This window comes from Convolutriloba macropyga, chromosome 4 (genome assembly GCF_964194025.1).
Source record: "Convolutriloba macropyga chromosome 4, txConMacr16.3, whole genome shotgun sequence".
Classification (NCBI taxonomy): Eukaryota; Metazoa; Xenacoelomorpha; order Acoela; family Convolutidae; genus Convolutriloba; species Convolutriloba macropyga.
Genome location: NC_134471.1, coordinates 6,170,179 through 6,186,961, shown reverse-complemented (window position 1 = coordinate 6,186,961; position 16,783 = coordinate 6,170,179). Strand labels below are relative to the sequence as shown.

The 16,783-nt window shown below is 36.5% G+C and overlaps 1 protein-coding gene across 1 annotated transcript; it reads left to right on the top strand.

The window, feature by feature from the left end:
- Positions 1-1,529: 1,529 nt before the first annotated feature.
- On the top strand, positions 1,530-15,446 carry LOC142338231 (uncharacterized). The gene is made up of 2 exons (XM_075387892.1): positions 1,530-1,874; positions 14,878-15,446. The coding sequence occupies exons 1-2, from the start codon at positions 1,613-1,615 to the stop codon at positions 15,300-15,302; spliced, it is 687 nt and encodes a 228-aa protein (XP_075244007.1). The 5' UTR covers positions 1,530-1,612; the 3' UTR covers positions 15,303-15,446.
- The last annotated feature ends 1,337 nt before the right edge of the window (positions 15,447-16,783 follow it).

Genomic DNA, 16,783 nt, shown 5'->3' with positions numbered 1-16,783 from the left:
TTTCAAAAATAACGAACAGAGTCGAAAAGTGGAACCTAAATTGTTGATAAGTGCTGCAAAAAAGCAGATAAATTGGAGCTCTCGCAGAAAACGCAGACTTTCAAATTGCCGCATTGTTGCTCAATTGCACGTTTGGATGTTTTTCGAAGGGTAGATTAATTCAATTTGATGTAAAATATTTTAATTTGAATTCACTGGCTGCATAATAAATTGTGGAATTGGGAATTTTTGTGGAAATGGGAATATTGATAAGACTGAGTGCGTATCTGTTCTTGTAATGACAAACAAAAATTCGAATAGGAGACAAATTTTTTGCATCTTTGAGCGATTATATATCAACATTACAACATTTCCCGATTTTTAATGCAGAAAAAGCTAATATTGCTGCGGAATTAAAATTTTTGAGGAAGAATAACTACTGCAAACTGTTGAAAATAAAAAAAATGTCTTCTAGAATCATGGAAAATGTCTAGAATCATGCATATTTGGAAGTGATCTATAGCAAAGATAATGTTTTTTGATTTACCGACCGATCCTGCGCAATAAAGTTGACGCCACTGGACAGAACCTCTGGTTAATAAATATAAATATCTGGATACTTAAGAAAAACGATACCCTCAGAGCTACCTAGTTGGCAACGAGAGTGGTCAATCGTACCCAAGAAAATCTTACTCAATTTCGAGTCATGCGAATAAGATTGATGTTGATGATAGGTAACTCAATCAAGACTAATATACTTTCCCAATTTCATACAATTCATTTTGTTGTTCTATGAACATTTTTTGGCGGAATGAAAGCGTTTTTAACTAAATTAGAAAATCGAATGTCACAAGAATGAGAGAATAACAAATGATTTTTACAGTAGATGTGAGAGATTTTTTAGATCTGATTAATAGATGGAGATGGCAATTTGGATCTGTGAGATGAAAACGCTCAAAAATTGCCCGCATATATACTCATTATCAATGAGAAAAATCAAGACAAAAATCTTATCATGGTACCATGATTTATAGTGGAAGTCCTAAGACTGACCATATATGGTTAATTAAATAAAAATTCAAGGAATTAGATCTATTTCCGGAGGTAACGTGACAATGTGCACTAAAAAAGGGAAGAGAAAATGACTGTGGTTTTTTGCTGCAGTATGTAACGGTGGCGAAACAAAATTTTTCATGCCTTTCAAATTTATGCTTCAAAATTTAAGTTTTTTGAAGTGCTTTTTTCAGCACGATTAAAATGTTAACCCTGTCTTGATGTTAGCATTGTTACTTTTTAGGCCATGTTTCATAGATATTTAATAGAAATGTCAGAGAAAATATGTTTAACGAAATAAATTCTGGTTGATTCTTGATTTAAAATCTAAGCAAATTGCTTGAACTTCTGGATGCAAATACTTTGTCATAAAACAAACAAAAAGTCTAAACGATTTTGAAGAACGGCCATATTTTCTCTAGCTCTTTTTTGATGCAAATATTTTGACAATAAAGCAAATATTCAAATATTATATTCAAGTGATCTTAAATAACGTTCATTGTTATATTGAGGACAATTAACTAACATTTACGTAGTAAAATTCGACAACAGCTTGATTTAGTTTTGCTGATGCTCACAAATGTTTATTACTGATGCAAGTATATCAATGTCGGTGAAAATGCTGCTGGCTTTTGTGCCAATAATCGGCTTTCTGTGTCATTCGGCTAATTCGGAAGCAGGTCTGTCAACTGGTGAATGTCGCTATGTTCGTCCAGTGCCTATAAACTACAAACTGTTAGAGGGACCATGGTATGCTGTCAGGCGGGCAATTGCCGCTCCCTTTGTTGAGCAGAACTCAGACTGTGAATTTCAGAAGCTGTCTTTCGCCAAAAACCAATATGGTAAACTACCAACGCTTATCCGGCTTGAAATGGTGCCAACGCTTAAAATCGTGCAAAAGTAGGGGGTAATTTTTGGGGTAAAAAGTATGAAGGAAAAAAACTGATGCAGGAGTAGTGTGTAATTGGGGTAAAATGATGCTAGAATAGGGGGTAAAGGGAATAAAACGATAAAAGGCTAGGGGTAATGGGGGTGAAACGACGCAAGAAAAGGGGCTTCGTGGGGAGTTAACAATAAAGATTGAGCTAAAAAAATAGAAACTAGAACGTTAGAATCTGTCCGGTTATAGCCCCACCCATGAAAATATAGCCCCCCATTATGGTTTATTAACCATGATTGGGAGTGGGGGGGGGGGGGGGGGCTATAGGTTGCCTGACCACTAAGCTGGGGGGGGGGTGCAATAATGGCAAATACTAAAGTTAGCAAAATTATGCTCATTTTCACGTATCTCCTGAAAATTTGGCAAATAATTATTAGATTGATTTGTTAAATTAAACAGTTTTCACTATACCTATTATACCATTTATAAAAGTCTTCTTAATGGAGGTCTTTTTGGATTGTATTTTTGTGGTTAAAATCTACTAATTCTCCCCCCACTCCCCTTTACACCTATTACCTCCCTTATCTTACATCATTTTACCCCCTAAAATTACCACCTAATCTTACATCTTTTTGGGGGTTGAAATCTAAATTCCCCCACCCCCCAATACCACCAAAATTTTACATCCTTTCACCCCCAAACACAATTACTCTCCTATTCTAACATAAGTTTAGGGGTAATAAGGGGGGATAATGTCGACAAGCAAAGAAAAAATTGCAGCCCATATGTGATTCCCGATAATCATACAAGGTCATATCTGATTCTCGGCTATAAAAAAATGCGGATCATACAAATTTTCAAAGCATGCTTAAAAGCCACAATAATGACGCTGATTTCAACTGAAGTTATTTGTTTTAGAAGATGTTTAGGATATTCTGCCCCACTCAGCCCCGTGGAGAAGATTAATAATAACTATACGCACAGGGTCCAGGAATCTGCTTGAAGTCGGGATGAATTTTTTCTTTGGTGGAGCCTGGTCTGTTTTTTAGCATTTGTTTGTGGAGCGTGGTCCTCTCATAAGTAGATTTCTAAACCTGAGCAATTTTCACAGATAAAGAGCATAAATTAATTGAATTAAATCCAGGTTAAATTATTCTTTTTTTCACATACTAGTAGTAGTTATCTACTGCTCCCAATGGATAGTTGGCGTTGATAACTGTCCTGGTCGACAACACGGACCGAGAGAAAGAGGTTGAATTTAAAATTAAATTCGGTACTGAAATTATACAAAAAATAGCTCGATTTTATAGTACTTTTCTATACAAAAAATAAACAGAGAAAATTTTAGATTAGCTAAAAGTATTTTAATTGATTGAACTGTGAATCCCGGAGGTGATTTCCTATATTCATCAACATTTCACGAGAATCATATATGTTCTAGATATATTTGTGTTACTCAGTTGGATGCCAGTGGATGTTAGAATCAGGTTTCTGTTGGCGGGAAAATTTACTTCTGACATATGATTGATAGGTCAAAAAGATGATGATTAGAATTCAGTTCAGTTTTGTGGCCAGTAGTTATCAACATAGCAACAAAGTTAGTGAGGTATGTTCTTTTTTTGTTCTTTGAAATTTTTTTATAAAGAAGAATTCTAAGTTTCTTGATGTCTCTATGAAACCATCACATCCTCCCTCGATTTTTAAGCAAGTTTGTGGTTATAAGTTCCTCCAATCTGTCGGGTTCTTTTCTGTTTCTTGTTGATGTTCTTGAAGGCTCTGTTGGTTGGGATTGTTGGTGCTCTGCTGATGATGTGGCTGCAAAAGCTTCATCTTGACGTGAGACTCCAACATCTGTTTTCTGAAGTTGTGGTTCTGATTGAGATATGGTCTCCTCCACTGCTGGGTCGGTTTTCACATTGTCTTCTTCTAGTCTCACAATTTGGTTGTCGCTCACTAGAATAGTCCGTGTCGAGTTTTCGGGCTGAATGAAAGATGTCTTCAAGCCCTTCCTGATGATAAAGGCAGGAGGAACTGTCTTTGTCTTTTCATTGGTCTTGAAATGAATTGGTTCGTACAAGTCGAAATCTGCAATTGTTTGTAGTCTCACTCTGAGTCCCAACAGGAGTTCAACTGGAGATTTTCTTCTCGTCTTTGATGTGTTACGATCATCAGTGCCCTCTGCAGGAAAGATCCAAATGACACATTAAGATTGAGACTCTATGCTTGAAGTGACTGCTTCACTGTCTGAACTGCTCTTTCAGCTAGTTCATTAGCTCTTGGATGATAGACGGATGATTCCGTTTTCATAATTCCCAGTGATTCACACCACTTTTTAAGGTCACCACTTACAAATTCAGGACCATTATCAGATACTTAACTTTTTGGTATTCCGAATCTTGCAAAGATTTGACTAAGATATTTTTTAACTGTTTCTGATGTTCTGTTTCCCGGGGAAAACTTCTATCCAACCAGAACCCGCGTCAACAATTACTAAAATATTGCCTTGGTCCTTAACATAACCCCAGTCCATGTGGAGCCGTTCCCAAACGTCGGCTTCTGGCCGCGTAGAGACTGTTTTTCCCAGGCTAGGCCTGTTCATTTGACAATTGTCACATTTACTAACAAAGTGTTGAACGTCTTGGGTAATGCCAGGCCACCATGCTATCCTTCTGACTGATGGCTCAGTTGCATTCTTCCCAAGATGTTTCTCTGGCGCTTTTGCCAAAACCAAGTCTCTTAGTTTGGGTGAAATGAAAGGAACAACACCTCTGAAGATGATTCCATTGTGTATGGTCAGTGCATCTTTGTGTTGTTCGAATCCTTTTTCCGCATCTGAACAATATTTCCAATTGCTGCTTTTGATTCGTTTTATTATGTCCGGGAATAATCCGTTTGTTCCAAGTTCAGTTTTGATTGTGAAGTTCACTCGGTCGTCGTCGGATTCATCATCGTCAATTCTGAGCATCTGTATGGGGTATCTGCTCTCCTGGTGTGTACTTCAATTCATAATCGAAGCCCATTAGAGCTGTTGCCATTCTTGTGATTCTAATTGATGCCGTCTTCGGGATTTCCTCGTCTGGTGGAAAGAGATATTTGAGCGGTTTGTGGCCCGTCTGTATGGTAAATCGTCTCTCAGGAAGGAATTGCTTCAATCTTGTGACCACAAACACAATTGTCAGTGCTTCCCGCTCTATGTTCAAGTAGTTTTGCTCCGCTGGAGTCAACTTTCCGATGCATAAATGACTGGATGTCCTTCTTGCAAAAAAACCCCGCAAATGGTTTTTTCAGAGCCGTCATTAGTAAGTGCTGCTTCTTCTTGTAAACTGTATGGCTATACAAGTCGGTTAGCACATAATTCAATTTTTTATGTCTTCAAAGGTTTTTTGTTGCATTTTGCCCCAAGAGAAATCGCTCTTTCTCATGTTATTTAAGGAGAGCTTTTTTGTCGCAAAACCAGGAATCATTCTTCCGTAAAAACTTGCTAGCCCAACAAACGAGTCGAGTTGTTTCTTGTTAATTGGAGCTTTCGCATTTTTATTTTTTCAACATATTTGTGATCTGGTGCTATTCCCTTCTTTGAAGTGGAGTATCTCAAAAAGCTAACGCTATCGAATGGTTTTGAGATAGACTTTTCTCATTAATACTAAAATTTTTCTCATGTAGTCGACTCTTCACAGCAAGCATTCTCTTGTCGAACTGTTCTTTGTCAGCTGCATACACCAACACATCGTCTTGATTGATCACAATACCTTTGATTCCTTTGAGAGTTGAGTCAATGCAATTCTGGAAGTTTGAAAAAGAGTTTTTCAATCCCTGAGGTAGTTGGCACATCTTGAACAGTCCCTGAGATGTGTTGATTGTGCATATATCTTTAGCCTCGTCGTCAAATTCAATCTGATAGTAGGTATCTGAGAGGTTAATTTTGCCAAAGTATGATGCCCCATGTAGGTTGTGGAAGATCGTCTCTATGTCTGGCATTGGGAAGTCATCATTCATCAATTTGCCATTGATATGCACTTTCAAGTCCACGCAAAGACTCAGTTCTCCACTCTTTTTTCTCTGCCGTACCACTGGAGATGAATTAGTGACTCCTCATGGCTGTACCGGTTCAAGAAAGCCCTGTCTGATCATCTGTTCTAGCTTCTCTGTAGCCTTGTCTTGAAGGGGTAAAGATATTGTTCTGGATTTGCAGATCATTGGCTGTGATCTTGGTATCAGTTTTACATGATATTTGTAACCCTTTACAGCAGGTAGGTGCTCGGTTGTGATATTGTTTACACCCTGCTTGGGTAGATGGTCTCTACCAAGTAGTTCAGATTCATTATCAGACTGCACAACTGCTAGTTGTATTGCGTTCAACTCAGCGTCAGAAGTAAGTGATCCCAGAAGCGTTGACTGATGACCATCATAAGCTTCGAGATGTCCTTTCTTACCATCAAACTGAGGTTTACCAAGCTCAGTCCATTTTTTGATGATATGACTGTGCTATCTGCACCTGTGTCTACCTGAATTTTTACATTGCAATTATTTATTGAGAAATATTGCCATGTCATAGACATGCTAAAGATTTGTTCTTTAGTTTAAAACATTCCCTTCTCCAATGCTGGAGACGCTTGCTCTGTAGAATTCTTTTCTTCTTCGCAAAATTTATTCTGTTTATTGTACTTACCTGAATTTGGTTGGAGTTTGCTTCTACAAATTTCTGAGAAGTGTCCCACCTTTTCACAGGTGTTGCATTTTTTAATTAGCGGTGGAAAGGTTCTACTAGAATGTTGCTTACCTCCACACTAATGCACATATTGTTGCTTTTATTAGCCGTAAATTTTTCATTTGATTTTCGAAAGTTCTTTTTGAAATTGAACCCAACTTCTTCTTTCAGAGTAAAAGGCATATTACCCGATGAAAAACTTGCAAAAACCATTGCCTGACTTCTGAACTGTAAACTCTCAGTCATTTCAATCATTTTTTTGTTGGTTTTGCTTTAATACCGTCTAGTAGTCTAAGTTTTGATTCAGGGTCCCTCAAACCTGTGAGAAACTTTAATTTACCAAAGCCTCTTCGGGGCTGGCCGCTGTTTTGAGTTTTTCGACGTCAAAATAGCGTTCTTCATCTCTAAGACGTGCTAAGAACTCGTCGGCTGACTCCCCTACCTCTTGTATTATGGACCGAAATTTAGCCCTTTCTGCCGTTACTACTCTCTCTTTAGGAGAAATATAATTTTGAATCGCCAATCTGATGTCTTTATCTGGTTTCTATTGAATTTCTATGACTAATTAGGCTCCTAAATTTAATAATTGCATCTTGCCTGCACATACTAAGAAAGAGATTAGTTACCTGTAGGTCCTGTACAGTACCATCAACGTTGATTTTTTCCTCTTTGTTCTCTGCTCGACATTTTGCCACAAAAGAAAAAAATCCACGCAGTAGCTGATTCTGCATTCTGTAGATCCAAATATTGTCTGTCTGTAGTTGGTCGGGGCACCATTGTCATGGTCGATAACACGGGTCAAGAGAATTCAATAAGTTGAATTTTAAATTAATTTTGGAACTGAAAATATACAAAAATTAAATCGTTTTTATAGTACTTATCTATGCAAAAATATACAGAGAAAAGTAAGATTAGCTAAAAATATTTTACTTGTTTGACATGTGATTAGATCTTAGTTCCGAATCCCGGAAGTCATTTTCTTTTTGCATCAACATTTCATGAGAATCATATATGGCCTAGATACAATCGAGTTCATCTGTTGGAGGTCAGTGGATATTAGATTCAGGTTTCTGTTGGTGGGAGAATTTACTTCTGACATATGATTGATAGGTCAAAAAGATAATGATTAGAATTGAGTTTAGTTTTGTGGCCAGTAGTTATCGTCATAGCAACAAAGTTCGTCAGGTATGTTCTTCTTTTGTTCTTTGAAACTTTAATAAAGAAAACTTCTAAGATTCTTGATGTTTTTTGGAAACCATCACATCATACAAACTTTTAAAGCATGCTTAAAAGCCACAATAAAGACGCTGATTTCAACTGAAGTTGTTTGTTTTAGAAGATGTTTTGGATATTCTCCCACACCTCAACCCCGTGGAGGAGATTAATAATAACTATTCGTACATGGAACAGCATTCTATTTGAAGTCACGCTGAATTTTTTTCATGGGTGGAGCATGGTATGTTTTCAGCACTTGTTTGTCGAGCGTGATCCTCTCATAAGTAGATTTCTAAATCTGAGCAATATTCACAGATAAAGAGCATAAAATAGTTAAAATAAATCCAGGTTAATTTTTTATTTTTCTTTTTTCACGTACTAGTAGTTATCTACTGCTCCCCAATGGATAGTTGACGTTGATAACATTACACCCATTTCGATCTGATCTAAACAAGCGTACAGACTTGTCTCTTTGTAAACAAAACTTCAAGGTGGAGCCATCAGAGACCATTTCGCGAGGTCCAAGACTCGTCTAAGAAACTTCTTAAGTAGAAGAGCAAGTGTGGTCCTAATGTGATTCTGCAAAACATTGTCAGGCGTGTCAATCAAATCCGGTCTTAAACGGAGATTCTGTCAATTGGTAGAGCTATTGAACCCATTTCGTTCAGCTTGGGGGAGTAAAACTTATATGCACACTAAGGTGGCGTGGGGCAGAATAGATGCACGTAATTTGGCACGTATTTTGAAATAAAACCCGTTGTTTCAGGATTATAACTCAATGTTATGATTTATAAACTGGATACTTCAAATGGCCACTTCGAAAGCAAGCAGACCCGCTGCTTTTGTTGTAACTGTTGCTTCATCCCTGCAATCTAATTTTATCGCTAAAACGAAGGCAGGCCACTTGAAGCGCTATGCTGGGATCAGCAACATTGTTATTAGTAAGATCCCTTTAGTTTAAATTACGTTACTTACTCTCCCAACCAGTAGGGATATTGTTTAAACATTTGTTACTTGATTAGGTGGGATATTAATAAGTTTTACATAAACTTTTCTCACCCAATGAGTGAGGAGTAAAAATAACCCATGATTGAAGCACAATAAAACGGACAAAAAACAGACAAAGAAAATGGATAGTATTGGTGAGGTTAGAGGGGCACGCAGAATACGCAGCTGATTGGAATATCAATTTAGTGTTGTTTGATTATGGGTAGCAAATATACGTAGTAAATCAGCTCATATAAATGGTGTAAATTACCCGCCAAAGCTTGATCTGGATGTGTGAATTTAGCTCAAAGTTAGCGCATGTGCTTTCTCGCTTTTAACTTTCAGAGTCATGCTGAAACCCCTCCTTTAGAGCTAGGTTTCACCAAAAAGATATGTATAAAATTGTGAGTATTTTCTTATCCCAAGCGATTTGGTCAGAATATCTGCAGGCATGTTTTCTGTAGTCAAATATGACAGCTGAAGTCTCTGGTTTTCTACCAGTTCTCGCACTAAGTGCAGTTTTATGGCAAAGTATTTAGTTTTTCCATGATGCATTGAATGCTTACTTAATGCAATACAAGCCTGATTATCGACAGAAATTTCAGAGGTAGTTTACAGAAAATTCCTAAGCCCTCCAGGAATCCACTTAGGTGGGTGCCTTCTTTACTCGCCCCAACAACAAAGTTAAAGTCTGCTTCAGCAGTTGATGTTGCTACAGTATTTTGGGCCTTACAACCCCAACTTATTGCTCCAGAATACTTACTTAAATCAAAGCAAAAACCTGAAGTACTTCTCCTGTTATCTATGTTCCCTGACCAATCAGCATCAGAAAAATTCAACAAATCAAGAACATGAGTCTTTCGGAAAGTTAAAATCTGATTCATTGTTCCTCTTAAGTATCTGAGAACACGCAGGGCTGCTTTCCAAGGATTTTCTCCAGGATTTTCATCAAACGAACTTAGAGCCTTTGCAGCAAAACAAATATCGGGTCTACTCGACAAAGCTAAATAGTAAGGACAACCTATCAAACTTCGGAAGTTATTTTTGCTCCATCTAAGTTGCTCCTCACAACCCTCTTGAGGACAATAATTTTTTGAAAGTTTGCAATTAATCTTCTAGTGGTGTGCCAATTGGCCTACAATCGTTCATTTTGAAAGTTTCTAATTTTTTTCTATGTATTTCTCTGGGCTAATTTTTATTTCCGATGAAGTCCTCTCAATTTTCATTCCTAAAAACCACGTCAAATCTGAAAAACCATTATTTTTAGTTTTCTTGGGAACTTCAGCGTGAAACCAATCACAAAAACTTTCAGAAATGCCACAAACTATTAAGTCATCTGCCTACAAGCAAAGAAAACAAATTATTTTTTCACCCTGCTTTTTTATAAAGAAACATTGGTCATGAAATGAGTTAACAAAATTTAGTGTAAACAAAAAGCGTTCAAAGTCAAAAACCAGTTTCTTCCAGATTGTTTCAAACCATACAAGTTCTTTTTCAATTTATAAACAAACTGTTTTCCATTTTCATCCAAAAGTTCAAAACCTTCAGGTTGTTTCTGATGACAACATCTTCAATCGGAGCTTTTAGATAAGCAGTTATTACGTCCATTTGTTTGAATTGATAATCGTTAGAGTTAGCCAAAGACAAAAAAATCTAATGGTTGTAAGTCAAGTTGGAGGTGAGTGCGTTTCAAAAAAATCTTTTTCCGAAAACTTGACTAAAAGCTTTTGCAACAAAACGAGCTTTATAGCGACTTATATCACCATCAGTACCGATTTTCAAAGCAAAATGCCATCTACTTCCTACTGGTTCTTCATCACTTTTCACTAAGGACCAAACATTGTTTTCGACCAAAGAGTCGTACTCATTTTTCATTGCTTCAAACCTATTTGCATTTTGCAAAGCCTCATCAACATTTTTTGGAAGCAGAGGATCGTTAGCGAGTTGACTCAATAAGGAGACTTCATTTGAAATTTTATCAATGTCTTCGACCAATTTTTGTTTTTTCTTATGTTTGAACAAAATTCATTTTCAATAAACCTCACATTTCTCGACTTTCGAATTTTGAGTTTCCCTTTTTTGTCTACAAAACCAATCAAATAACACTTACTATTATCAGAATTACCAAGAAAAATTCTCTTTTTTGAGATTTGATCTAATTTTTTGCGAAATGGTTTTTCAATGCAACACAACCAAAAAGTTTGACAAAAGGTAAATTAGGTTTTTCTTTGTAAACCATTTCGAAAGGTGTTTTTTCCAGAGCTGAATGCAATTTTATCACGTAAAAAACCATGTTCAAAGCATACGTCCAATACTTTTCGTCCAAACAAGCGTTGTCCAAGAATCAGCAAGCCATAGCAAGAGAAGTTCCACAAATTCTTTCAATTTTTCCATTTTCTTGTGGAGTATATGTAGCTGAGTTTTCAAAACGAATTCCTTGGTTCCTACAAAAGCGCTTAAACTCATTTGAAATGTATTCTCCACCTCAATCACAAACTGAAGTTCCCGGCTTTCCCACATCAGCACAAAACTGTTTAACTTATCCAAGATCTCGTCTCTTGTTTTCATGAAGTAAACTTTTGAGAAACCACTGAAACTTTCTACGAATCCAATGGTATGACAATGGCCATTAACATCATCAGGAGGAAATTTTCCTAAAACATCTGTATGCACAATGTCCAAAATTTCTTTCGCTCTTGTCATGCAATCCTTGGGAACAGGCTTTTTTCGACTTTTTTAAACCACAAACTTTACAACACTCAATTTTTGAATCACATATTTTCATACCCTCAACAAATTCTGGCAGACGTTTCAAATCAAAAAAATTGTTATGTTAAAGTTTTCCAGACAAACAATCCAATTTCGACTGCAAAAAAACGAGACAATATTAAAAACAAGTGTAGGTTTTTCAACGAAAAAAACATCAACGCCCACTTCTCTCAGTTTTAAATCTGAAATTAAGTTTTTTGTGTTATCAGGTACGAATAAAGCATCTCTTAAAACATTTTTTTTCCAATTCTCCATTGCTATTTTTAGTGAAAACCTCAACATCCCCTTTTCCTAATACTGTAGAGTGCGTTTTGTGGGCATTGTGAATTATGCCAGGAAAATTTTCATCCAGGTTTGCAAAAGTACTTTTTTCTTTAATCGTGTAGTTTGTCGCACCCGATTCAATCATAAAATCTTGATGTTCAACACAATTCTCACTCGAGAACAAGCTAAAACTTTCCTCTTCTTGTTCATCCGAAACTAAATTTTGACTCGCTTTCAATTATTTTCCCGGTCATTTTTCATTGCATGGAATTCGAATTTTTTGTAAGTGAAACAGTTCTTGGCAACAGCTCCAAATTTTTTGCACTTGAAACAAATTAGTTTTGAATTAGCTTTCTCTTTGTTAGGTTCCAATTGCTGTACACGACGAAATTTTGCAATATGCCCCCTCTTGTGACAATTTAAACAAGTTCGATCATTGGTAAAGAAAACGGATTCGGATTTCTCTGTAATTCTGTCGTTACGTTTCTCACTTTCAAAATCTATCAAATCACGTTTAATTTCATCCAAGGTTTCATCTTGACCATATTTTACCAGAGAACAAAAACTTTCAAATTCACGAGGAAGTCCCTTCAAAAGTATCGAGACGAATATTTTTTCACTTATCGACTCATCGACTTCTGAAAGATTGAACTGCATATCCTCGGCTCTAGTAATATAGTCTACTAAATTCTCAGTACTGTATTTCCTCAAATTTGTAAATTCAAATATTAGTTTTGGTAAACGCGGTATCTCAAAACTTTTAATCCTTTTACACAACACGCTCCCAGCTTCAGATCCTTTTTCCCTATTTGGTCGCAAAAAAAACTGACTCCTTGTCGAGGCACGGAACAAGTTCATAGCAAATGGCCATCTGTTTTTCATCAAAAATCTCTTTTTCGTTTCTATCGGCCACATAAACTTGCTGCTGTGAAGGTCGTCCCCTCAGCGTAAGTATAAACTCCCTATATCCTACAGTGCCGTCCAAAATTTTATTCAACTTCAAAACATACATTCGTGCCTCAAACTGTTCCAAAAAATAGACAAAGTCTTTTTCTGTACCGCTAAAGAAAAACTTATCAATTGTTTTGCTATTCATGTTTAAAAGAGGAGCTATTGTTGTTTGTTAAGAAAACGTTTGAAAAGAAAACGTAAACGTTCAACAAAGTAAATTTAAAGTTTAAAACCTTATCGTACACTCTATCGAAAAAACAACTTAGACCACTAAATTAAAGAACACATACAAGCTAAGTTTATAAAACGAAGTTTTTTTTCTTTTAACAATTTTAAAAGCAAAAGTAACTTAGATTTCCGAAACACAAAAAGTATAAACGTCTTTTAAAAGTAAAATTACTGACCACCAGACAATCTTTATTTATCAAACTCTTCAATTTTTCCTTAAAACTTTTAATAACAAAGCAGAGCCTGCAAAAAAATTTCGGCGTTAAACAAAGTGATTTTTTTGAAAGCAGTGCTTTTGAAGAGAATCTAATTGGGAAATTCTGTCTAATTAACATAAAAGGTGACCCATTTTGTTTGAGAATGTAGTATCCGTGACAAAATGGGAGTGGAAATTGACCAATATAGCCACTGATTCCCCCACTGCGACTAAGCACGATGAGGACGGATCCTCCAGATAATTTCTCAAACACTAGTTTAAATTTTTCTCCTACGCATGGTCAAACTTTCGCAAAAATTCTTCGAGTAAGCTTTCTTTACATCATGTTTTACTATGATGTTGCTATAATCAATCATATTGCAAGTTTTCATATGTTTCGATTGTTGTACACAATGTTACGTGCCCTGCAGAGACTCTGACTTAAATCGCTTTTACAAATTCAATCTGTTTTACAGATCGGTTTACACTTTTTAATAAACGGACTTTTTAATCGATCATTTTTTAAATCGAACTTTTTGTAAAATCACGAGTGGTTTTCAGACACCCGTAATCAAGTTTTGACGCGGGCTAGAATCTTTAACTTTATAAATATCAATCATAAAATTAATTCGTTCAATCAACTGTTTCAAAGTTTAACTCTCTCTACCTTTCTCACACACTATCTTCTCTCTCTCTCTTTCTCTCTCTCTCTCTCTCTCTCTCTCTCTTGCCTTCTCTCTCTCTCTCTCTCTCTCTCTCTCTCTCTCTCTTCTGTGTTTTTTTCTCCCTGTCTTTCTCTTTCCTTCTCCCTCTCTTTATTTTTGATTGGCTAGGGCACTCTCTCTCTCTCTCTCTCTTTCTTTCTTTGTCGCTCTTTTAAAGAGACAGGCCACCCTTTCTCTTGTCTTGTCTCACTTGTCAGTTTGCTGGGCCCATAACCCCTTGGTGAGATTACAGGGGCACGCAGATTACGCAGCTGTTTGGAATATCAATTTAGTGTTGTTTGATTATGGGTGGCAAATATACGTAGTAAATCAGCTTTTATGAATGGTGTAAATTACCCGACAAAGCTTGATCTGGATGTGTGAAATTAGCTCGAAGTTAGCGCATGTACTTTTTCAATTTTAACTTTCGGAGTCATGCTGAAAGATAGTACTGGTATGTAAGGTCAACATGCAACGTCAATGGGCTGTCTCAAGATTCATCAAATTCAAAAAGCTCCTTTACGAATTGTTTGTTGTTCTTTTCCATCTGAGCGACCAAAATTTTGATAACCAAGCTGATTTATATCGATTTTTTTAAATAGTAGACCTGTATATTTTCAATTTTAACTCGTGATTTTAACTCGTGGTCAATCGAATCGTGAGTCTGTTTTACTTTTTGGCGACCATCCAGGTTTCGTTTTAAGGTCCAACAGGAACTCAAGCCACCAAAGAAAAGTTTGGATTAATTTTGTCATAAAAAATTTTTCCGATTTTTGCGTTGTGTGCAAGTTTGCCCGAATTTCCGGACAATTGACAAGTTTTTCTACCAGAATTTTAAGAGAAGTCTTTTTGCTGTGATTATTACACTAAACGTTCAAAAGGTGAACAAACTAAAGGATGTGCGATTTGAATTCTTGTCGAACATTAATGTTTTCTTAAACAGGAACCCATCTACACTTCAACCGTACCAACTGTCAAAACGACAAATGTGATTGGACAGAAATCCACGCTTATAAAATGCCCAAACAGCGACCATCAATTGCTGCATTTGACATCGATTTCATAGGCCAGGGTCCAACTAGCCGTACCCCTACCTTTTATATCCTCCACTTGGACGAGTACTTCGCCCTAATGTACTACTGCCTCAAGTTCGGCAGTATGAAAATGGAAATGGCCTGGATCCTGTCACGTGACCGCTTCCCAAACCCTTATGACGTCAGAAAAGTGGAGTCTAAGATATTCCCAAGTGGAATAGACGTGGAGATGATTGACATCAGCCAGGATAAGTGTCCAAAGCACGTGATCGAATATAAGGAAGACTTGAGAAGACGTCTTAGAAGTCTGGACCAAATTTGGTCTCAGATTTAAAACTACCATTTTGGTCAATTTTGCGTTAAGTTCAACATTAGCGACTGTTTTGAGTATGCAACTTTAACAAGACCTCTTACATGGAAATATTGTGTACTTCTCTACGTAAAAGCATTTTTAAATTTGAAATTTTACCCTAATTTATTGCAATTTCTAAAAGTAATTGCTGAGAAAGACTATCCGACTAGAAAACTTATTGAAAAGCTTTGTGTTGGTGTTACGTCACCAGTTGAATGGTGTTGCATATGAAATAAGAGCATGTATTGTGTGAATTAGTAACTTTGTTTCTTACGCTCGAGACGTGTACTTTTCTCGAGTAATTTTACTCAAATCAAAGTTTGTTCAAATATGTCAATGTTTTCCACTAATGCTCCTAATAGTGTATCAATTAGACACAAATGAAAAAGACCCCGTGGAAAAACCTTACCTGATTTTAGATATGAAATAAACCACCACGGATATAAACCCACATTTTATAATCAAGTTTAGTTTGTGAAAGTTTGTTCGACTGTAATAGTTTCATATCAAGTCCCACAAGCCGCTAAAGCCCGGTCATGGCCTACGATGCATGTCCAAATGCGATAAATGTTCAGCTTTTAAACAAAAAATTGGTGAGTTGGTGTAGTTTCTTTGGGGGTTTATTTCCTATCAAAATTAAGTTGGTTCTTTTCCATCTTGTTTCCCAAATGCAAATAATTGCATTTCGGTCCACGCATCATTAATTTTGGATTAGGAAAACCAATTACAAGTTGACGCTTACCAATGAGATCGCTCCTGGAGAAAATTTTGTTTATAATTCGGATCTTCGATAACAATTAATAAAACAGTGAAAATATTTTTGCTAATCCCGGGTCGAGATTTGGTAAAAAAAAATGTAAGATTAGCGGTGAATAGCGGTGAAAAAAACTTTTTTCACCGCAAAGCGCCCGCATCTTTTAGCGTTGAATGCGGTGAATTTTTGCGGTTTTAATCGGTGAAAACATTTTCTTCACAGCATTCACCCAATTTTTTTTACAAAAAACAAAACGCCGTACACGGATTCGAACTTCTCCCCGCCTGACTGGCAACAACTTCTTATTCCACTGCGCCATCTGTCACTTACTTAATTGATATTTCTTGTGAATTTAACATAAGCGCGGCGAATATGTCTTAGCGCGGTGAATATTTGTAAGATTTGCGATTTTAGTGATGAAATTTTTTTTTCGCCGCATTCTGCTGGTAACGGTGAAATGTTTTTTTCACCGCATTCTGCTGGTAGCGGTGAAAAATTTTCTTTCACCGCTGAAGAAAAATTTTTCACCGTTTAAATTTTTTTTTCATCGCATTCATTGCATTGAACGCAAATCTTACACTTTTACGTAGATTCACCGCAAATTTTTCATCTTTTAGCAATTTTTAGCGGTGACACCCCGACCTGGGATTAAATCTGTTGTTACTTTTCCACAAAAATTTCATGATGTACGTTAGGTGGCACAAACGTG

Bases quoted from the DNA above. Each gene is read 5' to 3' on its own strand.
- LOC142338231 (XM_075387892.1), top strand. From the start codon at position 1,613: ATGTTTATTACTGATGCAAGTATATCAATGTCGGTGAAAATGCTGCTG. The intron at 1,875-14,877 runs GTAAACTACCAA...TTTCTTAAACAG, and splicing joins TTTCGCCAAAAACCAATATG to GAACCCATCTACACTTCAAC.